Source organism: Artibeus jamaicensis, unplaced genomic scaffold, assembly GCF_021234435.1.
Source record: "Artibeus jamaicensis isolate MK-2021 breed Jamaican fruit bat unplaced genomic scaffold, CSHL_Jam_final scaffold_847, whole genome shotgun sequence".
NCBI classification, from domain to species: domain Eukaryota; kingdom Metazoa; phylum Chordata; class Mammalia; order Chiroptera; family Phyllostomidae; genus Artibeus; species Artibeus jamaicensis.
In genome coordinates, this window is record NW_026522057.1 from 13725467 (window position 1) to 13751423 (window position 25957).

The 25957-nt window shown below is 40.8% G+C and overlaps 1 protein-coding gene across 4 annotated transcripts in view; it reads right to left on the reverse strand.

The window, feature by feature from the left end:
- The window catches only part of GMEB1 (glucocorticoid modulatory element binding protein 1), a 35990-nt gene extending 10969 nt beyond the window's left edge, over positions 1-25021 (reverse strand). Inside the window, exons 1-10 of one of the 4 annotated variants that reach the window (XM_053660539.1) lie at positions 21752-24307; positions 18175-18286; positions 17201-17358; positions 12253-12365; positions 11435-11559; positions 10221-10324; positions 6992-7149; positions 4819-4950; positions 3691-3828; positions 3085-3207 (exon numbers count right to left, since the gene is read on the reverse strand). In XM_053660539.1, the coding sequence (XP_053516514.1) occupies positions 3085-3207; positions 3691-3828; positions 4819-4950; positions 6992-7149; positions 10221-10324; positions 11435-11559; positions 12253-12365; positions 17201-17328 (1021 nt within the window). In that variant the 5' untranslated portion in view covers positions 17329-17358; positions 18175-18286; positions 21752-24307. Of the gene's footprint in view, positions 1-3084; positions 3208-3690; positions 3829-4818; positions 4951-6991; positions 7150-10220; positions 10325-11434; positions 11560-12252; positions 12366-17200; positions 17359-18174; positions 18287-21751; positions 24308-24932 lie in introns of those variants that run through there. The other 3 variants (XM_053660538.1, XM_053660540.1, XM_037149587.2) reach the window with 3 other exon arrangements.
- Positions 25022-25957: the final 936 nt, after the last annotated feature.

A 25957-nucleotide genomic window follows, 5' to 3' on the forward strand; every position in this document is an offset into this window, starting at 1 on the left:
CACCTGAGGACATGCTCACTGATTTTAGAGAGGGAAAGGGAGAGAGGGAGAGAGAGAGGGAGAGAAACATTGATGTGAGAGAAATATTGATATCATATGCCCTCCACCCACGACCAAATCTGCAACCTAGGCATTTCCCTGACCAAGAATTGAACCCGCGGCCTTTTGGTTTATGGGACACTTAACCAACTGAGTCACACTGTCCAGGAATTTTTGAAAAGTTAAGTCAGGTACTATTATAAATGCCCCCTGTTGGTGAGTTCAAACTGGTGATATAAATTGGTATAATCTTGGAAATTTGACAGTAATTCCCAGAAACCCATAAAACAAATTATAAATACTATTTAACCTTAAGCTTAGTCCTGGGAAATAGTTTAAAAGGACATAAAAAGAAAAAGTTAGGGACTGTTTGGGTACTCAGTTGATTAGAGCGTCATCCCCATATGCCAAGGTTGTAGGTTTGATTCCCAGTCAGGGTACACTTTAGAATCAACCAATGAATACATAAATAAGTAAAACAATAAATTGATGTTTTTCTCTTTCCCCCCACCCCTTCTCTCTTTCTAAAATAAATTTAAAAAATTTTAAAAACTATATTCACACAAGTCCAATGTAACAAAATAAGCTACTGAAGAAGAGTTTGAAAATTTAAATATCTAGCACTGGGTGGTGTGGCTAAGTGGACTGAGTGCTGGCCTTCAAACTAAGAGGTTGCTGGTTCAGTTCCCAGTCAGGACACATGCCTGGGTTGCAGGCCAGATCTCCAGTTGGGGGCATACAAGAGATAAACTGATTAATGTGTCTATTGATGTTTCTCTCACACACTGATGTTTCTCTCCTTCTTTTTCTCCCTCTCTTCTTCTTTCTAAATCTTTTTTTTTTTTTTAAGATTTTATTTATTTATTTTTAGAGAGGGAAAGGGAGAAAGAGAGGGAAACATCAATGTGTGGCTGCCTCCTGTGCACCCCCTACTGGGGACCTGGTCTGCAGCCTAGGCATGTGACCTGAGTGGGAATCAAACTGGCGGCCCTTTAGTTTGCAGGCCAGCACTCAATCCACTGAGCCACACCAGCCAGGGCTAAAAGTAAATTTGTTTTTAAAGAAAATTTAAATGTCTTGGTAGGAGAATGTCTAGATGAAGTACTATGTAGCAACTTGGAAAAATATTAATGTCATAGTAAAAAATCAGAAAACAAAATTTTATGTACACTACAATTAAAACTACCTAAAAAATAATATGGACAAGGAACCAGAAGCCTACCATTTAAAAAAAAAAAAAACTATTTTTCAGATGGTGTAAAGTTTCAAGGTAGAAACTGGATTAGGAGTAAGAAGACAGAATTCTACTTTCAGCTTCACTTTTGTGGCCCTAAGCAAATAATGTATCTTTTCTGTTCCTCTACTGGGTCATCAGTAAAATAGGGATAACAGTCCTGGGGGGGGATCAAATGGCAAAGGGTACCTCTGACAGTACTTGGTAAACATAGTTTAAAATACAAACTGGGTATAAAAATAACTTTAAAAAAAACAAATTGTTCTTTCTTATCAGATATCTTTCTTGCCTTTGGGCTTTATGACTGACTATAACATATTCTACTGGGTTGGCCAGAAAGTTCACTGGTTTTTAGAGCTTAGTTGTCTTTAACTTTATTCAAAACCATATTGTTAGACTGTATTGTGAGAGCTGTAATATCAGCATGCATTTTTAAAAAACTTGTCAAAATTGTTGAATTTTTTAAAAAATATTTTATTTATTTATTTTTAGAGAGAGGGGAAGGGAACAAGAAAGAGTGGGAGAGAAACATTAATGTGTGGTTGCCTCTCACGTGTCCCCCACTGGGGACCTGGCCCGCAACCCAAGCATGTGCCCTGACTGGGAATCGAACCAGCAACCCCTTGCTTCACAGGCCTGCGCTCAATCCACTGAGCTACACCAGCTAGGGCAAAATTGTTAAATTTTTGTATAGCCATTTTAATACTGAGAATGGAAGAAAAGATACAACATTTTTAGCATATTATACTTTATTATTTTAAGAAAGGTAAAAACGCAACAGAAATGCAAAACAAGATTTGGGCAGTGTATAGAGAAGATGCTGTGATTAATTGAACGTGTCAAAAGTGGTACGTTTCTTGCTAGAGATTTCTCACTGGATGATGCTCCACAGTCAGCTAGCCCAGTTGAAGGTGATAGCAATCAACGAGACATTACTTGAGAACAATCAACATTATACCATGCAGAAGGATAGCTGACATATTCATAATATCCAAATTAATAGTTATTAGTGAAAATGAAAAATGTGTCTATTATTTTGCAGGAAAAAACTTATGGACCTTTTGGCCAACCCAAAACATCATTCAAACCCTAATGATACTCCATACCTCTGACCTGTTTTTATCCTTCACCTGCTTTACCTCCTTCAAAAGCCTCTCCTGATTCTCTCCAGGTATAAGTGATAACTCCCTTTGCTTTTCCGTCATACCTGCTATATGCCTGTCACAAAACTGATTACATTTTGCACTTACTCTATTTCAATGTCTGCTTTCCCTTGAATTCCTTGAAGGCCCTCAATATTTAACACTATATTTCTAAAATCTAGTGTAGAGACCAGCACGAAGTACTTGATAAAAAGAGTTAAATTATCCCTATACCATAATTTATTACACAAATAACGGAGAATATGCTAAATGTATATCTCTCAAAAGACTCAGTAGTAATAATGTAAAAACGACAAAGGCCAATTTGTTTCTTCCGCCATCAATATTTCTGGATTAATAGAGCATTCTAGCAGACATCCTAATTCTCCAAAAGATATAGAAAGAGTACTGGGGTGCTGGCTTCTTTCTCTTTTCCTCTGTGCCTCATCTGTTTCCCACCACTTCACCCCACCTAAGGCTTTGTATAAGAAAAAGCCACATAGGATACTATGTGAATTGAAAGAAAGAAAAAGATAGAAAAAGAGAGGGAGTTGGGGTTGGGGGAGAAAGAAGAAAGAAGCAAGCTAGTTCCAACGGAATTCAACAAAGAAATGGCAAGACTTGAGAATATTAGTATATCACCTAAGAAGAGACATAAATTACACATACCTGTCAGAGTATAGAGAAACTGCTCTTCCCCCTGCTCTATTTGGTTCCTTCTGTTGTCCAAAACCTTCTTGACTGTGTCCATTAGGCCAAACGTATGTGCCACATTGTTGAGAACAGCAGCATCTATTTAAAACAAAAGACATGTCTGTTGAGTTAAAATAGAAAAGTTCCACCATCTCCCTGTTGTGCTATATATAAATATGGAACAAGGAGAAAATGATGGGACTATTCTACCTGCATTTTTAACAATTTTAACCAAAATTGATCACGTGTATAACTAATTTTGATTTACTCTATCTATATTATTTAAATACATATGTACACACTCATATATAGGAGTGAGAGAGAATTGAGAGAATTACTTCTCTGACACATTGATAAAGGCAAAAATTACCTGTGGAGAAAGCATGGCCAGACCTGAGTTCAAAAACCAGTTATGAACTTTGGACAAGTAACTTAACTTTTGTGATCCCTAGTTTATTAATCTGTAAATTGGGGATAATAATACCTATCCCTTAGTGTTTACATGAGGGTGATAGGATCTGCCTATCTGCAGTTGATAGTGTTTAATAAATCACTTGATATTATTAACATTAATGCACTTACCTGTGACCTGGAAGGGAGCCTGGATGAGCCGCTGCTGAACCCCCCTGAGTAGCTCCTCTATTTCCTTCTGTATATTGCATACAACCTCTTCCATCAGCCCTACATCAGCTATTCCCTTCCAGAACATCAAAGTGTCCTCTGGTACAAAAGAGATAAGAGAGGGTCAGCAAGAGATGCTACATATACTCAGGCACATCTTTACAATGTATTAAATTCAAAATCATTTCAATTTGAAAGGATTCCTTGTCAGGCCATTTCTTGGCAGAGGAAAGAAGCTTTTGGAATAGTGGCTGCCTCTCTAAATTGGTACTAATTATTTGGCCTCTTTAGCAAACTAGGGACTTGGGATAATTGCCTCAATTTGTCATGCCCATAATTTGTCATGGCTCTGGCTACAAGGAATAGGTACCTTCCTCTAATAAATATATTAAATTAAACATTAAATATTAGATATTATTTAAATAATTTAATTCTAAAAGTAATAAAAGATGTTAAAGATATTCTAAAAAAATAAAGATGTATTTGCCCTAATCATAGTTAAAAAAACAAACTAAAATAGTTGCACAGGCATTATTATAAGCTCCCTGAAGTCAGAGGCTATATCTTTTCATTTACCTGTCTAGCATCTAGCAAGAGCACCAATTGAAAATATGCAGCATAAATATCTGTTAAATGAATATATGACTGGAGGATGATGTGAAGCTTTTCCTGGTCCCCTCTAAGTGAATCATTATTAATTACCATCTTCTACACCACCTGCTACCTACTTTTTTCTTCTAACACCTTGCAGCTTGGTTTATCTAACAAATGTACCAAAGATGGAGGCAGTATGAGAGGATGAAAAGCATGGGCTACAGAGTCAAACTCAGCTGAATTCAGCTCTAATACTTATAGGTTATATGACTGACATTAGGCAAGTTGTTGAACCTTTCTGAACCTCAATTTCTTCATGTATAAAACGTGACTTTGCAGGGCTGTTGCATGGATAAAAGAAGTTTGCAGCAATAGTTAGTATTAATATGAACCAGAAAGAACAACAAAAGTAATTAAGAGGTCTTTTGTTTCCCTATCATAATGGTGATAAGGTCAGAAAACCCTGCAAGATGTCTGAGCACCAGAAAAAAGTACCTGAAATTTCTTCTGAGTCTTTCTTCATTCCCTCCTCTGTGGCCATGGTGACAGCAGCAGTGAGAGCTGAGTTCCATTCTATCCCTGCTTCTTCCATGCTCTCTTCTGAAATGGCGATCTGTGTGATGTTACCTAAAAGCAGTCCATTAGAGGTAAGGCCAGTGAATTTTATGAAACAGTCATAGCTATCCTCCATCTCATATTCATAGACAAAGAGACCCTGTTATTTCATTTAACATTCTGGCTTTTTGCCTGAAGAGCCCTATATTAAAAGCTGGAACACTAGAAAAGCCAGGATGAATATTAGATTTTCTAAAGAAAACCTACCTTGCAAAATAAAAAAAAAGTTTTCTTCTTACTCTGAATAGAAAGTTAAGGTAACTTACAAAATTACAAAAGAACAATCTGGCCCTGGCTGGTGTACATTGAGTGCCAGCCTGAAAACTGAAAGGTTGCTTGTTCGATTCCCTGTCAGGGCACATGCCTGGGTTGTGGGGCAGGTCACCAGTTGGGGGAATGTGAGAGGCAAACGATTGATGTATCTCTCACACATCAATGTTTCTCTCTTTCTCCCTCCCTTCCCCTCTCTCTAAAAATAAATAAATACCTAGCTGGTGTATCTCAGTGATTGAGCACAGGCCTGCGAACCAAAGGGTTGCTGATTCAATTCCCAGTCAGAACTAATGCCTGGGTTGCTGGCCAGGTCCTCACAAGGGGGCATGGGAATGGCAACCACACATTGATGTTTCTCTCCTTCCCTTCCCCTGTCTCTAAAAATAAATAAATAAAATCTTTGAAAAAATAAATACAATCTTAAAAAAAGAACAATCTGCTTTTCGAGCAGGTATATTTTTGAAAGAGACTTAAGGTGGGCATAACTGCCAGGCTACTTGCCCCAGACTTAGTGAGGATGAGAAGGACCAGAAATAATGTAAGAGAAAAGTATAGTGCTTAGCCAAGAGCCCTATTAAATACAGGCCTGTTTGATACGAACCATCTACACTATGTGAAGTTGCTATAACTTATTTATCAGCTGATGTAAGAGAAAACAAGAGAAATTAGACCTCAAAAAAATCAGATGAGACCACAAATAGTAGATGCACAGAGGAAAACACTTTTGCTGTCAGTTGTAAACAAAGAGAACTAAAAAAATCAAACTGAGATAGAAATAAAGACAAGTGTAAACTCTACAAGCTGGAGGATATCAATAATCAAGCAAAGTGGTATCAATATTGGTAATCAGTTAAATAAAAAAGTTTTGGCCCAATAAAAAGGATTATGTAATTTTACAGCATTTTTCACTTTTCAAGTGAGTCATATCAACAAAAATTCAAACTGCTAGATATTTTATACTTTCCTGAAAAAGATTCAGCTTTTACTTACCCAGTTGTTACTTACGGAATACTAGGTCTGACCCAAAAAAAAGTAAGATGCATTTTTAAAGAACATTACTTCCCTTACATCCTTTATCATTCTTGCTGCTCTGTCAGGCATATTTGTAAGTTTTCTGGAAGTAACTGATACATATTCTAAGAATTTTAACTGTACTAAATCTCCAGCTGGACTAACTGAATCCTTAATAATCTCACATGGTTATATCTGTCCTGGAGATGCACAGGGAGCCCTAGTCCCAAACTCAACAATACTGAAGTTAAGTGTCTGCCCATCCTGTCTCATTTGTGAGGAAGCCTCAGCTTGGTTATCTGGATCCCTTCCGGTCACGGCTCTTTGATCCTTATAGCAAGAGTCACCCAGAGTCCATCCCAGCCAAAGATAAATTGTCTTTGATACATCTCAGTTTATCAATTAAAAACCATTCACCATTCCAACTGAACTTCCTGCTTTGACCACTAGTAGAGCAAAGGATTTTCAAAACAATCTAATTTCAAAACTATGCCAAGTGGCACCCAAGCAAGATCACTGAATAAGCACTATGACTACTGAACCATCTTTCTAATGTTTACTGTGCATTGCAAGAAAGAAATAAGGGAAGGTAGTCAATAGGAATCATTTGGGAGAAAACAAAGATCTGTTTGTAAAGCATGGAACCCCACCCATGATTACAGGGACATCACCACTCATGAGAACTGAAATTAAGAAACACAAAGGAGAAACGAAGGGAAAGTGCTACTGAAAAATACAATGGGTTTTCAGGTGGTTTCCTACCCCCTACCATCGGCCGAAGTGGGTGTCTGCACCACACTTGTCTGCTGTCCTGGCACTGGAGCTCTTGCACTGCTGATAAGAAGATCAAATTTGGTGCTTCTGCAGGTATTGGAGCAAACCTTATCATGTTGGTAAAAATCAATTTGTCCAGAATCCATCATTTTCCTGCACAAAGGGAGATAAGAAATCCCAGTTTAGCCTGTACTTCATCAAAAGGAAACCAGGCTTCAGGGACAAATAGAGACAAGATGCTGAGTCTACTTTGTAGATTAGTGAAACCTGATAGTTTTAAAAGTCATTAGGTTGCAAAAATTCTAATTGGGAGTATAAAATTCTCATTGGTCCTGACCACATTTACAAGTACTCCTCTTCCCTCCCTAGTCTACTCAAGAATACTCTCTTTTATGTCCCATTGTCACTAAGCCTTAGTTGTATACTCCTGACAATAGCTAAGTTTCCCCATAGAATCTCATTGAAACCAAATCCAAAAAGGTAAAAAAAGACTGCCTCATATCCCAGCACAGCTGAGAAATGCCACAAAGGAATTAGAATTTGGTGATGGCATTCTGATGTGTTAGTATTTCTAGACCATCTAGATCTGTTGTCACTTTTGGAGACATAAAACTTCAGCATGTTTCTTCCCTTAAAAAAATTGATAACAAGCCCTGGCTGGTGTAGCTCAGTGGATTGAGTATGGGCCTGCGAACCAGACAATCGCAGTTCGATTCCCAGTCAGGGCACAAACTGGGGTTGCAGGCCGGTTCCCTGCAGGCCAGTTCCCAGCAGGAGACACACAAAAGGCAACTACACACTGATGTTTCTCTCCCTCTCTCCTTCCCTTCCCCTCTAAAGATAAATAAAATCTTTAAAAAAAATTGATAACAACTCTCGAATAAATACATAACAGGGCTGATTAAACTAAACCCCCAATATAAGATGTCCTTAGAACTGGATTCACAAGACATTGTTATGATGGGCCATGAGCAAAACCATGCAGTATTTTAATTATAGTAAGCTGTCTTATATTGTTACTTGTCTTTTACTAAAGATGTTTTTAGGTATTCTTGTTTCATTTTACATTTGAAGAAAGTTCACATATGCTTGTTTTTCTGGCAAATAAAATAGGCCAAGAACAACAAAAATAGGAGTTAAAAGTGTTCCTCCCCATTTCAATCAACTACTCATTTCTGTGTACAAATCATCTGGGATGAATATTTTTTAATTATGTGTCTGACTATAAAAATAATAGGTGAAGGAAAAAAATAACATTTTTAATGAAAAAATACAGAAAACTATGAAGAAAACAACTGCCCTTAAAAAAACCCTACAACACAGAGATAATGTCAACATTTTGGCATTTTGGACTATTCTTTGTAAGTATTTTAATTATTTATTTCTAGAGAGAAGGGAAAGAAGGGAGAAAGAGAAGGACAGAAACATCGATGTGTGAGAAAAACAGACTGGCTGCCCCTTGCACTCCCCCAGCTGGCGACCTGGCCCATAACCCAGGCATGTCCCATAGCTGGAAACTGAACTGCAGCCCTTCAGTCGGTAGGCCAGCACTCAATTCACTGAGCCACACCAGCCAGCACTGCTTGTGAACTTAGCACAAGTAAAATCACACTGTTTAACTGATTTACATTTTATTTTCTTTCTTGCACTATATTATAATCATTTTTGCATGTAAAAACTTTTTAGAAATATTTTAATTACTGCATCATATCCCATAGTATATACTTATATATACTGAGGTTAGCCATAATTTACTTTAGGTATATCTTGACTGTATATTAAAGTAGACTAATTTGCTATGGCTGGTATAGCTCAGTGGGTTGAGCACGGCTGCAAACCAAAAGGTCGAGGTTCGATTCCCAGTCAGGGCACATGCCTACATTGTGGGCCAGGTCCCCAGTAAGGGGTGTTCCAGAGACAGCCATACACTGATGTTTCTCTCCCTCTCTTTCTCCTTCTTTTCCCCTCTGTCTAAAAATGAATAAATGAAATCTTTAAAAAAAAAAGACATAGGATAGACTAATTTTCATTATAAATAACATTATAATCAAAATATTTATGCTTGAATCTCTACAAGTATTACAGATTTTTCTTAAGACAGATTCCTTAAAAAGAACTGAAGACAGCCCTGGCTGGTGTGGCTCAGTGGACTGAGTGCTGGACTGCGAACCAAAGGGTCACTGGTTCAATTCCCGGTCAGAGTGCATGCCTGGGTTGCAGGCCAGGTCCCCAACTTAAGAGGCAACCACACATTGATGTTTCTCTCCCTCTCCCTTCTCCTCTCTCTCAAAAAAAAAGAATTGAAGATAAAAAATGAGATGTTTCTGAGACTCTCGGAACATGTTCTGTGTGGAACTTTTAATTCCTGACCACATTTAAAAATTTTATATCAAGCCCTGACTGGTGTGGCTCAGTTGGTTGGGCACCATCCTGCAAAACAAAAGGTCACTGGCTCGATTCCCGGCGATGATACATGCCTCGCTTGTCGGTTCAGTCCCCAGTTAGTGTGTGTATAAGAGGCAACCCACTGATGTTTCTCTCACAACGATGATTCTCTCCCTCACTGTCTCCTTCCCCTCCCCTCTCTTTAAAAAAAAAAAGTCGAAAATTTTCTATCATTAGGTGAGTGCTCAAAGAATGAGTACGAACTGAATCAACTAATGTTACTTTTCAGAGGGGAAACATTATAATAGTAAACTTGTTGCATAAAGAGAGGGAGTTGGGGATATTATACATTCTGAATTTTATTTCTGTAGTACAGTGATGGCAAAGACTGCATTTACTGGGCATCTTTGATACTTATTAACAGCACCCTTCTACTTTTACCGGATTATCCCAGGATTTGCCAGTCAGCCTACACTTCTCTGTGGCTGTCATGCTTCCTCAGCATCAGGCTTAGCTCTGCCTATGACCGATGATCTCAAGCAGGACTATCACCTGCTCTTGAGTTTCTCTGCCCTGAAGGACCCTACCCATCATCTTAACATTAGAAAAATTTGCCCTAGATGCTGGGAAGAGTGAATTTGGGAATCAAATTCACTTTCTTTAAGAGTTTTTTAAAGAACAAGTTAATGAAGGTCAAATAACACATGAATTTCTTAAGCTAATCCTTCAGACAGAATAAAAATTTCAAATTAAAGAGAAAAGACTGAATTCGCTGGATTCTACCATGATTAAATGCCCCAAAGTCAGTTGAAAGGTATGTTCTTAGTATTAGAGCTCACCTGAGCATAATTCCACCCAAACGAATGGCTCTCTTCCAGTCCTTTAGGGTGGACTTGCCAGCCAGATGAACAAAATGCTTGGGGCTGATCAACTGATCATTGAACTAAAGTAAAAAGAAAAGTCCAAAATAATACAATGTCAACTTAGGCAGGAAGAGACAAACAAAGAGATAACTCTACTTGTTATATACAAAAAATACCCAGATGGCATCTTAAGTCATAGTCTTTTATTATCCAACCTTTTGCCCTATTGTGCCAGGGAAGATGATCCTTCTCTAAGCACAGTGCCCCATCCTGGTTGAAAGCTACAGATGACACGAGGAAGATCAGAGATTAATATACTAATTAGCATTTAAAATCCATTTATGGCCCTGGCTGGTATAGCTGAGTGGATTGAGCACAGGCTGTGAACCAAAGGGTCACTGGTTCGATTCCCAGTCAGGGCACATGCCTGGGTTGCAGCCAGGTCCCCAGTGGGGGCCATATGAGAGGCAACCACAGATTGATGTTCCTCTCCCTCTCTTCCTCCTTTCCTTCCCCTCTTTCTAAAAATAAATAAATAAAATCTTTTTAAAAATAAAAAATAAAATCCATTTATGCTCTGAATCAGGTGGTTGGATTCAATGTTATAAAGGCTGTTTAAATAAACTAAAACAATCTATCCAGCCTTAATGATAAGATTCAGGATATGATAGAAGGATTAAGTACAGTAAGAACCAATAGCACTGCAAAGTGTCAAAACTACATAATCTTTAATGATTCTAGGATGATGCCACCGATGGTGACTACTATCTATGGGTATAGTTGTGGCTAACAATGGGGACATATATGATTATTCATATTTTAATATATGAGGTTCTAAAATATTGAATAACTTGCTCAAGGTCACCCACCTAATCAGTAATAGAGATGGGACTCCATTCATTTATTCAACAAATATTTTTTGATAAATACACCAAGTACCATTCTAAGTGCTGGAGATACACTGGGGAACAAGACTGACAGGTTCTCAGCTCTCATGAAACTTCTATTCTGGTGGGACTTGAATCCAGATCAGTTTTGACTCCAAAGTTGTTTTCGTTTACTATGATGCAATAGGACTACAGCCACAAAATTAAAAATACTGATACAGTAGAAGAAAGAGGCACTGGAACCATGCCTTTTGAAAACAAGGAGCCCCAAAGTAGGTTTCAGCAAGGAGAAAAGACAATTACCTTGACACACTTTACATTTATTCCTGGACATACAAACTTCTTCCAAAGAAGAATGGCTTTGCTCTCCCCACAAGTTATGGGGTAAGCAATTTCCATATCCTCATTTGCTTCTATAGTACTTGCATCTGATAATGAGAAAAAAAAAAACACAGTTATTTATTGAACACTCTTCCCCAAAGTTCAATTCAAAATCTTTAGTCTCTTGGTTCCTCTCAAGGGCTAACAGTTTACACTGGCTGGTGTTGTTTAGAAATCCTCTGGAAGAAGTTAGGCATGACAGCTCTTTTACTGAGCTCCCACTATGCAACAGACACTGTGCTATACGCTTTGATGCACTTAATCTTATTTTGTTCTTGCAATAATCCTGGGAAGCAGCGATTATTTTCTATGTTTTACATGTTGTATGTGGGACTCCAAAAGGTAAAAGTAACACCTCCAAGGACACACAGCTAAATGGGAAAGTAGGCTTTAAACTCAAGTTTGTCTAATTTCAAAGTTTCTTTCCACTAACTGTCTATTAGTGAACACCTCATCAGTCTTCATCAACAACTTTCCTGATGACAAAAATCAACCTTGAGGTTCTAATTTCTTTGTGGGACTTTAATAGATGAAAAATCTTTTCCACAACCCTAACAAATTGATGTTCAACAATCAGCTGACAGCCCTAGCACCTTAATCAGTGGTCTCTAGATGTGCCACCATCAAATTGATTAACAGTATTAACAGGGCATACTAAGTAGGATGAAAAAGGCACAAAGGCAAGAAATCCCAATTAAGGAAGTTAAGGTCAAATGTACTAGAATATCAAAAAGACTTACCAATACCTTCTTCAATTTTGTGTATCGTGTGAGTTTCTACTGCCACAACTGCTGTGTTGTTCTCAGACCCAGCTTCATAAATCCTGTTGTAAAAGTGTCCATCGATAAACAAACTACATAAATCATGAAAAAATTAATATTCACAGCAGGGCGGTTAAGAATTCTTTTAATCTATCTCAAAAGGAATAAAACAAATATACTTCACAACTGTATGTTAGTGCTTTGACTAGTTCCCCATTATTTTTAAACTCTAAGTTGCCCATAACTGCTTAGCAGCTATTACCATGGAAATAAATTAACAACTTTCCTCACCTCAACAGAAAGTTCCTCTTGCTACTATATTTTACACCAGACTTTCCCCTTCAAAACTTTAAAAGCTCATGACATGAAATATTACTTCAAGCATAAGATTAAGTCATATTATAGAATTACCTTATCAAGACTATAAAGTAATACTGTTGGACAGTTCAAGACAAGAAGCAATGCTCACCAGAGAAGCTGATGACCCTTGGAATCTAGACACCAAAGCATTTTTAAGCACTTTAGCATTTTTTATTTTTTAATCCTCACCCAAGGATATGCTCATTTTAGAGAGAGAGAGAAAAAATGAGAGAGAAAAGACATCAATGTAGCCCTGGCTGGTGTAGCTCAGTGGATTGACCACGGGCCTGCGAACCAGACAATCGCAGTTCGATTCCCAGTCAGGGCACATACCGGGGTTGCAGGCCGGTTCCCTGCAGGCCAGTTCACAGCAGGGGACGCACGAAAGGCAACCATACATTGATGTTTCTCCTCCTCTCTCTTTCCCTTCCCCTCTAAAGATAAATAAATAAAATCTTTAAAAAAAATTAAAAAAAAAAAAAGAAAAGACATCAATGTGAAAGAGAAACCTCAATCAGCTACCTTCCACACACACACTGACCCCCCCCCAGTATTGAACCTACAACCCAGGTATATGCCCTGACTAGGAATCAAACCGGCAACCCTTTTGGTATATGGGACAACACCTGGCCAGGGCAAGCACTTTATTTATCTATTTTTTAATAAAGCTTTTTTATTTTAAGATTTTATTTATTTATCTTCAGAGGGGAAGGGAAGGAGAGAGGGAGAGAAATATCAATGTATGGTTGCCTCTCACGTGTCCCCTGCTGGGAACTGGCCTGCAACCCAGGCATGTGGCCTGAGTCAGAATCGAACCGCGATCCTTTGCTTCACAGGACCGTGCTCAATCCATGAGCTACACCAGCCAGGGCCTTAAAAAATCACTTTTAAACATTTTTTTCAATTACAGTTGACACACATTATGATACAGCATTTTTTAAAAGGCACCATAACCAAACTGTTGACATGAGCAGAGGCTACTAAAAAATTAAGAGACAAGCCCTGGCTGGTGTAGCTCAGTGGATTGAGCGCGGGCCTGCGAACCACACGATCGCGGTTCGATTCCCAGTCAGGGCACATGCCTGGGTTGCAGGCCGGTTCCCTGCAGGCCAGTTCCCAGCAGGGGATGCACAAAAGGCAACCATACATTGATGTTTCTCTCCCTCTCTCCTTCCCCCCCTCCCCTCTAAAGATAAACAAATAATAAAATATTTATAAAAAAAAAAAGAGACAAGACTTCCGCCAAGATGGAGGCGTAGGTGGAAGCACTGTACCTCCACCCAAAACCAAGTTTAAAAACAACAAAGTTTTAGCAACAAAAACGCAGCCAAACCACAGAAAATTGAACTATATGGAAGTCTGACAACAACAACAACAACGAACCCTTCAGCCAAACCGGTAAGAGGGGCAGAGCCAGCAGCAGAGCGTGGTCGGGCAGGAAAGATCCACCGGACCAACCCAGGCGCGAGACCCAGGCGGGCAGGCAGTGGGCGGATCCCAGGTGTGGAGTAGCAGGCGGACCCACTGAGGGCACAAAGTGGTGGACTCACTGAGGGCTGACCACTGTCACACATTTTCACGCAGATAAACCAGTGAAGGAGCAACTGGTGAGACAGACCTCGCAGGCCCCAGTGGCGGGAAGCCACAGAGGGGACCACCATTGTCCCTCTCTGACCCCGCCCCCACATAGAGCGTCATAAACCAGCGACCTGGGTGGCCCCGCCCTGGTGAACATCTAAGGCTCTGCTCCTACGCAACAGGCAAGAACAGACCAAAACATGGCTGAAGAAGAACTCAAAGCCCCAGAGCTGATAAATCTAAGCGAACAAGAAATTGCCAACCTATCAGATGCACAATTCAAACACTGGTGATCAAGATGCTCACAGAACTGGTTGATTTTAGTCACAAATTAGACAAACAAATGAAGGCTAAACTAATTGAAATGAAGGAAAATGCACAGAAAACCAATAGTAATGGCAAGGAAACTGGGACTCAAATCAAGGGAGTAGACCAGAAGGAAGAAAAAAAGGACCAAACAGAAAAGGATGAAGAAACAAGAATTCAAAAAAATGAGGAGAGACTTAGGAACCTCCAGGACATCTTTAAAGGCACCAACATCCAAATTACAGGGGTACCAGAAGGGGAAGAGGAATAGCCACCAGTGGAAAACTTATTTGAACAAATAATAAAGGAAATCTGCCAAAGGAAATCCCCAATCTGCCAAAGGAAATAGACTTCCAGGAAATCCAGGAAGCTCAGAGAGTCCCAAAGAAGTTGGACCCAAGAAGGAACACACCAAGGCACATCATAATTACAGTAGCCAAGATTACAATGAAGGAGAGAATCCTAGAAGCAGCAAGAGATAAGGGGACAGTCACTCCTACAAAGGAGTTCCCATCAGACTGTCAGCAGATTTCTCAAAAGAGACCTTACAGGCAAGAAGGAGCTGGAAAGAAGTATTCCAAGTCATGAAATCCAAAGACCTACATCCAAGATTGCTCTATCTAGCAAAGTTTTCATTTAGAATGGAAGGACAGATAAAGTACTTCTCAGATAAGATCAAATTCAAGGAGTTCATCATCACCAAGCCCTTATTATATGAAATGTTAAAGGGACTTATCTAAGAAAAAGAAGATAAAAAAGATGAACAGTGAAAGGACAACAAACTCACAGTTATTAAGAACCACACCTAAAACAAAAGCAAACTAAGAGGACAGCTAGATCAGGAGCAGAACCACAGAAATGAAGATCACATGGAGGGTTAGCAACAGGGGAGTGGGAGGAGGAGAAGGGGGGAGAAGGTACAGAAAATGAGTAGCATAGATGGTAGGCAGAAAATAGGGGGGAGGGCAAGAATAGTATTGGAAATATAGAATCTAAAGAACTTGAGACACGTGGTCATAAACTAAAGGGGGGAATGGGGGGAGGGGTATGCAGGGTGGAGGGGAATGAAGGGGGGGAAACAGAGCAACTGTAATGGCATAATCGATAAAATATATTTTTTTTAAAAAAAGAAGAAAAAAAATAAAATAAAAATATATTTGAGCCAAATTGACAGCATGCTGGGGAGCAAGATCTCAAAAGCTCTCTGGGGCACTTTGGAAAGGTAGAAGAAATAATGACTCCATGAGAAAAATAAAGCTGGCAACAAATGAAGGACCTACTCCTTAATTCTTCTTTATGTACCAAAGGATCACAACTACGATTATGTGTGTGTAACAAATGAAATTCGCACACAAGTGAATTTTAATAAACATGCATAATCTTTTGGTGCCAATAAAAATTTAAATCACTCTATTAACTCTATGTCAGGATTTATCATATATCACCTTTCCCTTATAAATCTTAAAATATTTCCCCATGCTTAACAATATTCAGAAATATCAGCAAACTGTGGTTATATTTTTAAAGCTAAAATGTCCTTACCTTACAGATACATATTAATGTCTGAGATTTGCCTCAAAAAAATTCAGGAGTAGGTGAATGTAGAGATGAATAAGATTGGCCATATGCTGATAATTGTTGAAGCTGGGTGATGGGTGCTTACATCACAATTTTCTTTATTTTTATGTAAATTTAATATTTTCTATTTTAAAATGTTTTTTCCAAAACCCCCAACCTCTCCTTCTCTCCTTCCCTTCCCTTCTAAAGATAAATAAATAAAAAAAATTAAAAAAAAAAAAAAATTACCAAGAAAAGTTGATTGTGTTTTTCCAGAAGTGTTTAGACAAGGTACATTACTTAGTAGATTAGGATTGGATTATATGTTTGCTCAAGAACATTTCTAATCATATGAAGACTCATACATTCCCCAAGGTAAAATAACTATCCTTCCGTTCTCTTTGTAGATGCAATTCTTACTTAATCTTTACGACCACAGACCAGTTTTTAAAACTTATCTCTTTTTTCAAATTCATAGAGGTCCCCTGAATTTATTGAGAGCACTTCCTAACCATGCCATTCAGTACTTGTTAGATTTTGCCATGTAAGTGATATCTCTCTCTATATATATATTTTTTCTTTATATATAATTTTTTCTCAGTTTGCACAGCTAGACTGCAAGTTTCATGACAGTGGGAACCATGTGCTGTATTTCTTCTAACATCTTTATAATACACTGTGTAATAGGAGGTAGTTTATATATTATTTTTGATAGACTAAGGTTGATAATTTGTACACCCATGACAGTCCAGAGAGCTTCTTGTAGGAATAGTTTTATAGTTGCCTTGCCTAATCTCCTCTGACTGTAACTACACTGTCTTTTGGCAAACATGTGCGAAGACCCCATACTAAATAGTGTAGATAAATAAAATGAGGGAGCCATGTAACTTACTCTCAAGAAGCTCACAATGAAGAAGAGGAGAAGATACAAGGAAACAGCTAATTGTTGTAATAAGTATTGAAATGACAAATATAGCACTCAACATGTTATTACAGAGATGAAAACTTGGCCAGCTCTGAGATTAATGTTGCATGTTCCATTGTGATAAACAACCATCAAGTTATAATTTCCCCACTCTTTAAACCTTCCAAGTATTTTAAAATATCCATATCTTTGGTCACTTACCCTTGTTGCACAGGCTGTAACTGCAAGATCACTTGGGTTTTAGTGTCTTCAGGGTTCTCCCCTTCATTTCCTTCAGTGGGTACCACAACCACATCCCCCACTGGGACACTCACTTCCGCATTAGCCATCTTTCACATGAAGTCAGATAGCTGAAACTGCTGTCAGAAACAAGAAGCACCAGTAACTTCATCTGGTTTGAAAAGATGGCAACCACAAGAGAGGAACATCACGATAATAACTACCCAAATCCGAGGGCACCCTGGAGATCATGGTCCCCTGAAAAAGATGGGAATGTGACATGGTACTAACATTGGCTCTGATCTTTCCCGAAATGCCTCAGTATTCACTTGCTATTGTAGGTTTTCCTGGTATGAGTGATTCATCCAATGGTGTGCTTTACCAGCTCTACCAGCTCCTAAGAACCAACTGTGTACATCACTTCCCAACTCCAACTTTAGTGACATCAAGTTGCTAGCTTAAAATCATTGATGTTGGGAGTATATACACCACGGAAATTGGTAAGCACTACAAATCAGGGTATTTTTTTCCCTAGAGAGCTGGTTTACAGCATACCACTAGTTCCATCCTGAAGAGTAAGCTCCTACAGAGTAGGAATCCATTTTCTTTGCAACCAGCTATTACATCTCATTAACTGCTCTGTCCTTTGTGAGTATTTAATAAATACCTGCTGACTAAATGAACTTAGCTGATTGGGAAGAAAAAGATGACTTGCACTGTGTAGTTGTTTAACAAATGCTGAATCAAATTGTATGACCTCTAGAACTTAATACCCTTCTGCTTCAGGATAAATGCAGAAATTATTTCACCTGACCTCTCCCTTGCAGAGCTGGTGAGGAAACCAGTGTCCAGCACTACATTCTCTTCAACTCTAAAGTAACTCAAAGTGCCCTGGCTGGTGTGGCTCAGTGGATTGTGCACCAGCTTGCAAACCAAAAGGTCGATAGTTCAGTTACCTGTCAGGGGCAGGTGCCTGGGTTGCAGGTCAGGTCCCCAGTCTGGGGTGCACCAGAGGCAACCACACACTGATCTTTCTCGCACTCTCTTTCTCCCTCCCTTCTCCTTTTTCTAAAAATAAATTATAAAATAAAATATATTATGATTATATAAATCATTATATAAAATATATGATTAAAAAAATACAATCATTAAAAAAATTAAAGTAACTCAAAGCATTGTCCTAATCTTAATGAAAACTCAGAAGGCCACAGGATATTCTGCAGTGTTAGTCTTCACAATTGGAAAGGAAGAAGGGAGTCACTAGAGAAAGTAGAAATAAGAGCACTGTATTTACTTAGATAAGTATGTGAAAATGACTAGGCCTATGCTGGATGGAATAAACACACAACGGATGCAAATATGAACATATAACTGGCAGTCAGATGACTGAAACTGTATCTCAGCTCTGCCACAGCACTCATCTGCCTTTAATACACATACTTAAGCATAACATTCCAGGGTTAAGCCATAACCCTGTTTGGCCCCCAAATACTTTTCCAATCTTATCTGTAACTATAATAACCCAAGAATCTTAAACTCCAGCCACACCAACCACCCACTGTTTTCTGAACATATAATATATATTTTCAGGTTTCTGTATGTTGTTATTTCTTAAGCCTAAAACTCCTTTCTCCCTCATCTCCTCCTTTCAGGCCCAGTTCAAAGCCCACTCCTCCACACAGCCATTGCCAAACCATTTATTTTCTTTTCTGCATTACCCCAATACTTGGTTTGTAGCTGTCCTCCAGCATTTATCACACTGAGCTCTGTATTGCAGTTAACTGAACAGATAGATATCTATCTTCATTACTACACTGCACTCTCAGTCAGGACAAGTGGTGCTTATCCAAAAATCTTTTTATCTGTCACAGACCTGCTCATCATAGGCACTGACATAGCTTAGTTCAATCGATTTTTGTATTTGACCTACTTAAAATTCCTTATGTCTGACTTATACTTCTGCCCTTTATGATTCTCACAAGCTTGATACCTGAATTTACACTTTCTATATCCAAGAGTCTCTTAAAATACCTTGAAGGCACCTTAAAAGGAACTCATGTTCCCTCCCAACCTGTTCCTATTTCCTGCCTCAGCAAATGGCAATAGCCTCTCCCCATTTTCTCAAGCCAGAAATGGAGTTATTATTTATTTATTTATTTTAAAAGATTTTATTTATTTATAGAGAGAGGGGAAGGGAAAGAGAAATAGAGGGAGAGAAACATCAATGTATGATTGCCTCTTGTTCATCCCCTACTGGAGACCTGGCCCACAACCCAGGAATATGCCCTGACTGGGAATTGAACAGGGAACCTTTTGGTTCGTGGGCCTGGCTCAAACCACTGAGCTACACCAGCCAGGGCTGGAGTTACTATTTTTTAAAAATATTTTTATTTATTTATTTTTATAGAGAGGGTAAGGAAGGAAGAAAGGGAGAGAAACATCAAAGTTAGAAATATCGATCAGTTGCCTCTCATACACGCACCTACCAGGGACAAAACCTGCAACCCAAGCATGTGCCCTCACCAGGAATCCAATGGGTGACCTTTTGCTTTGGGACAATGCCCAACCAACTGAACCACACTAGTCAGAACAGAAGTTATTTTTGACTCCTTTTTTCTCTTTCTAAAGCCAATCAACTACCAAATCCTATCCATTCTATCACCTATATATCTCTTAACCATCTCCCATTCTCCATCTGTGGGGCCACCGCCATATTCTGAGCCACCAGGCAGCTGTATTTTTCCAGGTGTGTCTCATTAATATCCTAAACTCTGGTCTTGCTCTCCAAACCATTATCTGCAGACACAGTAATCTTACTAAAGGCCACAAGCCATTTCCCTATTTAAATATCCTTCAGTGGATTACCTTTGCTGTTAGAATAACATGCAAACACCTTAACATGACTTACAAAATCCTCCAAATCTGTCCCCTGCCAATCCTGCTAGCCTCATTTCTCATAGCTCTTCCTCTCACAATGTGGGCTGCTCTCACTGAATTTTTCCCAATTTCTCAAACATACCACCATTTTCTCACCTGAGCCTTCAAACTTATTTCCTCTACCTGAAATTCTCTTTTTCTTTTGATTTGGCTAGTTACTGCTAAATTCTTGTGACTTATTTAAAACATCACTTCCTTGGGGAGGCTTTTGGTGACTTCCTTGACTAGATTTAAGTTTATGTCCTTGCTCCTTTAGTGCCTGCAGCACCCTTGTCACAATGATCATCCCATTTTGTCAGGCTCTCCCCACCAGACAACATTCTGGGAAAGCAAGAATTGCTTTTGTTTTTCAACAACTTCCCTGTGCCTAGCTTACTGCCCAGGACACAGGAGTATAATAGCTTTCAAATATCAGACTTCCATCTATCTAAACTTCCTAAGGCAATCTGGCAAATAGCAGAAATGTAATAATTTTTTGTGCAATTAATGATTCAGCTTACCCTAAAAGACTTCTAGAATTTTCTACATTTCTAACTTAGGGGATACATTTGCTTAGGTAGCTAGGCTAAGCTGCCTGGCTTATTGTCCATCAGTATGGCTAGTTCAACAAGTTATTTACTGAGTTTCTACTCCATATTGGGCAGAGTTAGGCTCCTTGGATATGAAAAAGGGCAGTATCTGGCCCTGACTGGTGTCGTTCAGTGGATTGAGTGTGGGCCTGTGAACCAAAGTGTTGCTGGTTCAATTCCCAGTCATGGCACACACCTAGGTTGCAGGCCATATACCCAGTAGAGGGCGTACAAGAGGCAACCACACACTGATGTTTCACTTGCCCTCTTTCTCCCTCCCTTCCCCTCGCTGTAAAAACAAATAAGCAAAATCTTAAAAAAAAGAAAAAAAAAGGGCAGTATCTGCTCTTAAGGAACTACAGAAGAGAATGAGAGGCATGGTACTGCCACATACTAGAGGGGAAAAGTAACCACAAGATAAAACAGGATACAATTCAAACTTCTGTAAATTAAAGGTTTATTTTTTAAATATTTTTATTAATGTTCGAATACAGTTGTCTCCATTCAAATACAGTGGTGGTATCTCCACCACCACTTTCCCTTGCCCCACCCACCCTCACCTTCAGTCCTACCCCCAAATAAATGTAAAGGTTTAAAACTAGAAAGAAAAAAAAAGAGAGAATCACATGTACAAAGGACCCAAGGATAACAGGGTGGGGATTGACTATGGAAGTGGTGGGGTGGGGTGGAGAGGGCAGGGGAGAGTAATAGGGTAGGGGAGAATTGGAACAACTGTAATTGAACAATTTTAAAAAAGAGAATCAATGGCCTGGTTTGGCTGGCTTCTAGCAGTAGAACAACAAAAAAAATAGGTTCTGTGAGTGCAGAAAAAGCCAAAAAGAGATGTGATGAAGCATACATATACCATCAAATCCTTAAATAATTGGACCAATAGATATCGTCAAAGTTTAAACTATAAAAATGTAGGGCAAATTAAAATAATCACAACTCACATTTGTTGGACACATTTTTTTCAAGCACTATTATGTTACTATTACATATTTAATAAATTTAAAAGATGTAATACCTGCCCTGACCAGTGTGGCTCAGTGGGTTGGGCATCACTTGCAAACCAAAAGGTCAATAGTTCGACTTCCTGTCAGGGTACATGCCTAGGTTACAGGCTAGGCCCCCTGTTGGGAGCTTGGGGGCTTTAGAGTGGCGACCTATCCATGTTTCTCTCACACATACGTTTCCCTCCCTTCCCGTCTCTAAAAGTAAATAAAATCTTTTTAAAAAGATGTAATACCTTAGTATGTATCAAGCTTACAGAATTTATTATCCCAAAAAGGGGGTTTAAATGTTTAAAATTAATAGTTTAGGTGAATGGGTTAGAGAAGCAGAATTAGGATGCTTCTAGTTTCAACCTTCTACTCTGTGGTTGAGTCCTCTCTAGAACACTCTGAATAAGTGGCTGACTAACAACTTGATTAATACTTTCCTCAATAGAAACTCGTATTTTATTCCTTAGCCCTCCCACATCTTGGCACCCAAGAGGAATGTTCTGGCTGTTTCTGTAACTTTGAGAGTTTATCAAAGAAGATAATTATCCACAATATGTCTCTCAGTGTCAGAGACACAGGTCTGATTCAGTCAACTTGGAGAAGAATGCCATGTTGACATTCTTTAGAGAAGCCAGTTTGGATTGAATCTCTTATTATCCTAAATACCATATTCCTAGCAAGTAACCTGAAACTACCTCTTCAGACTACACTGGCTAACTGCAAGGTCATCTCTTTGAGGTGACTGTAAACTGAAAAGTGGCTCTTGTTCATATCAACAAAAACCCCTGAGGCAAGAGTTAGTTGATCCTTTGGGTATTTTTATGAAAAGGGCCTCAGAGTATCGATTGTGGAATCCTACAACACTCCCTATAATTCTAAGGGAATACATTACAAAAAGATGCCAAATTTATATGAAAAGTTAAAATAATTTTGTAGTTATTTTCAAAGATAAAAGACACATTGAAAGCAAATTCATGACTGCTTACAAATGCTATTGAAAAACTAAAGAAACAATATCTGACCTACTCTAAATTCATTTTTTGTCCTGAAAAACTAACGTTTAAAACATGGTAAAGTAAACGTGTGTGTCACATAATCACAGGGACATGGGAGTTGGAAGTTAATGAGAAATGACAGAAATACCAGACATCCTGCCCTGGCCCAGAAGCTGTTGGTTGGAGCATCACCCTGATACACCAAGGTGGAGGGGTTTGATCCTTGGTCAGGACACATACAAGAGTCAACCAATGAATGCACAAGAAAGTGGAAGAAAAAAGATCAGTGTTTCTCTGCCCCTGCTTCCTCTCTCTTAAAACAATTTTTAAAAAATAGCAGATATCCTGAACTTTTCTAACCTAAAATGTATTTGTGTATTGCACACTGTAGTGTAATTTTCGTAGACTGTGTAGTCTATTCTGAAATTTCTAAGTTAAAACTTGAGACCGAAACTCCTTGATTTTTTTCCTTCTTTATCCCTTCTCATGTATTTAGTAGGGGATCCAGAGTGCTACGGAACGTGACTGAAGCCACAGAAGGCCACACGGGACCACCGTGAGGGAAAGAGCCGGAGCAAATGAAACTCAGAAGTCACTACTGGAGACGGCTAGGCAGACGTCTGGGGAAGCAACAGAATAGAAACATCCTTTGAAAAGTCATCCTATTACAGTGTGGGGCACTTCTGCTTAGAACAAGACCAAAATAGCACTCAAACTAAAGCAAGAGAGGTGTATGCAAGTTTGCTATTGGATGTTTGTTGAATATAAAGTTGATGAATGAAAGTCATCATGTCAGTAGACACTAAAATATACGTAAGTGGTAAAAGGCTAACAAATTAGGGGATTATCCATTTAGTGAAAAAGTCCCCCCCAGAAGCACCTCAATACCCTTTAGCAAACCCAGAGTGTAGGAGGGAGCCCTCTGAGACTAGAATGATCTGCTCGTCCTTTTGTAATTGTCCAGGCTGAGGAAAAGCCCACTTCCTGGTTCTCCTGAACAGACCCCACTCGCAGCCCCTTTCGTATCTGCCATATGGCGTGGTTTTGAGGTTTCTCTAACTCGGGAGGGTACTTCGGGCTTCCTTCGAACCCGCCTTCATCTCCAGGACGGTGGGTTCCTCCCCAGGACGCCCCCAGTAGGATCCCGCCCTCATCTACCCAGCCCCTCGGTCAGAAGACACCCGCTGAACTCCCCACTTCGGAGAGGAAGAGTCTGGGCATCTTCCCCTCAAACGGCTTCTCTCCGGCCTTCAGAAACTTGGGTCTCCCCGCCCCGACACACCGGATTGCCCCGTCCCCTGCCTTTCCGTCGGGAGGTATTTGGTGCCTCTCGCTCCCTCACAGGTTGGGACCTCTCTCACTCCTACTTCGGGAGGCTCCGCGGCGTCCCCCACCGCCCCCTCACCTACAGGAAGGCAGGGGCCTGCGGGCGTCTCTCGGAGCCCTCCCTTGTCCCCTGCTCCCACCACGCAGCCCCGTCGCCACGCCTTTGGAAAAGCCTCTGCCTCTTTGCCCTGGGCCGAAAGGCAGAGGCCTCTCCTCAGGTGAAGCTTGGGCCCGCCTTTCCTCAGCAAAAGCCCCTCTCCGCTCTAGCTCTCCCGCCAAGGTTCCGAGGGCCTGCTCCCGGGTCGGCATCCCGGCTCCCCTCACCTCTCGCCCCCTCCTGCACCGCCCCCCAACCCAGCACGACCCAGGCCTCGCCCCAGCTCTTCAGCGAAGGGCCTGGCACTCCCCAGACCCCGCCTCTGGGGATACTTCAGGATCCCCAGACCCCTCGCCAGGGTCCCGGGCGTCAGGGCCTCCTCAGTCAGGAGTCGCTCCTGCCCCTCCTGGCCCCTCAGCCGAGGACTTCCGGGCCCCTCGGTCCGGGGGCGCCGGGGCTCCCCCCCAGTGCCAGGCTCCCCGGGCCCCGCCGCCCTCCGCCCCGGGCCGAGTTCGGGCGGCCCGGCCGGCCGCGCTGGGGGCGGCCCGGCTGCTCGGGCGGACCCAGCGGCAGCGTCCCCCCACCCCCCCCGCGGCGCCGCGACGTCCGCTCGCTCCCCGGCGGCGGCGGCGGCACGCACAGGGCGTGGGGAGGCGCCCGCGGAGGCAGCAGCCCCCCGCCCCCTGTGCGCCCGCCCGCCCTCGCCGGCCGCCGCGCGGCCCCCGCGTCCGCCCCCCCGCCCCCACCCCACCCCGCGCCCGCGCGCCCACCCCTCCCCCTCCTCACCGTCTCCGTCGGGCGGGCGGCGAGCGGCCAGGGCGGGCGGGCTACGGAGCATGCGCAGAGGCCGCCACGGCTGCTACCGCCACCGTCGCCGCCAGGCCGGACTTCAACACTTCCGGCCGCCGCCGCTGGCAAGCTGGCGCCTTAAAGGGGACGCGTCCTTATTGCCGACCCCGCGGAGGATGAAGCTCAGCCGGAGGGTTTGAGTAAACATTTACCTGAGCAGGGGTCTTCTGCTTCGGAATCTCAGTGTTGGGAAGGACGCTAGGGACCGTAATAACTCTTATCCCTTTATTTCATGGGTGAGGAAATTAAGCCTAAATTAAAGAATCACCTCATCCACAGGCGCGGGCATAGGCATTGTCTCTCGACTCCTCTGGAGGACTGTGCTCCCTTTACATTCCAAATCTTATTTTCTAAAGCTTACATCTTACTACACCTCCAAAAGTTATGAGCCAACTATCAATTTGGGATTAGATCTGATTGAGTATATCAGTAGCTGGTCACGAGTCCTTGCAGCGAACTGCTCCATGCACAGTCACTAAGCTTTCCTGGTGGTTATGTTCTAAGTTCAAGTGTTAACTTCTTTGTGGGAGTTATTTAACAGCTCTAAACCTTTATTTCATGTAAAGCATAAAAGATGTTGTGAGTTTTAAAAGTGATGATGCGTGAAAAGTGATCAGGAAAATTCCTGGGACCAGTTATAATAATTAGCAAGTATTAAGACCTTTCTGTGTGGCCAAGACTTGGGGAAGATGCTTTTGTCTCATAATCCTCATGGAAACTACTAAGTAGCCAGTTTTCATTCGGTTTTACAGATAAATAGGAAGCCAAAATAAGTTAACTAATCCCTCAAGGTCATATAACCTGTAAGTGGCACAAAGAGGATTTAAATTTGGCCCTTTCTTTCTCCAGAATCCATGTTTATAACCACTAAGATGGTTGCAGTGGTTATAAGAACAAATGAGGTGGTGGTGTGCAGACACTTTTTTGAGGGGGGAGGAGAATTGTTTCCCCATTTTGCCTCC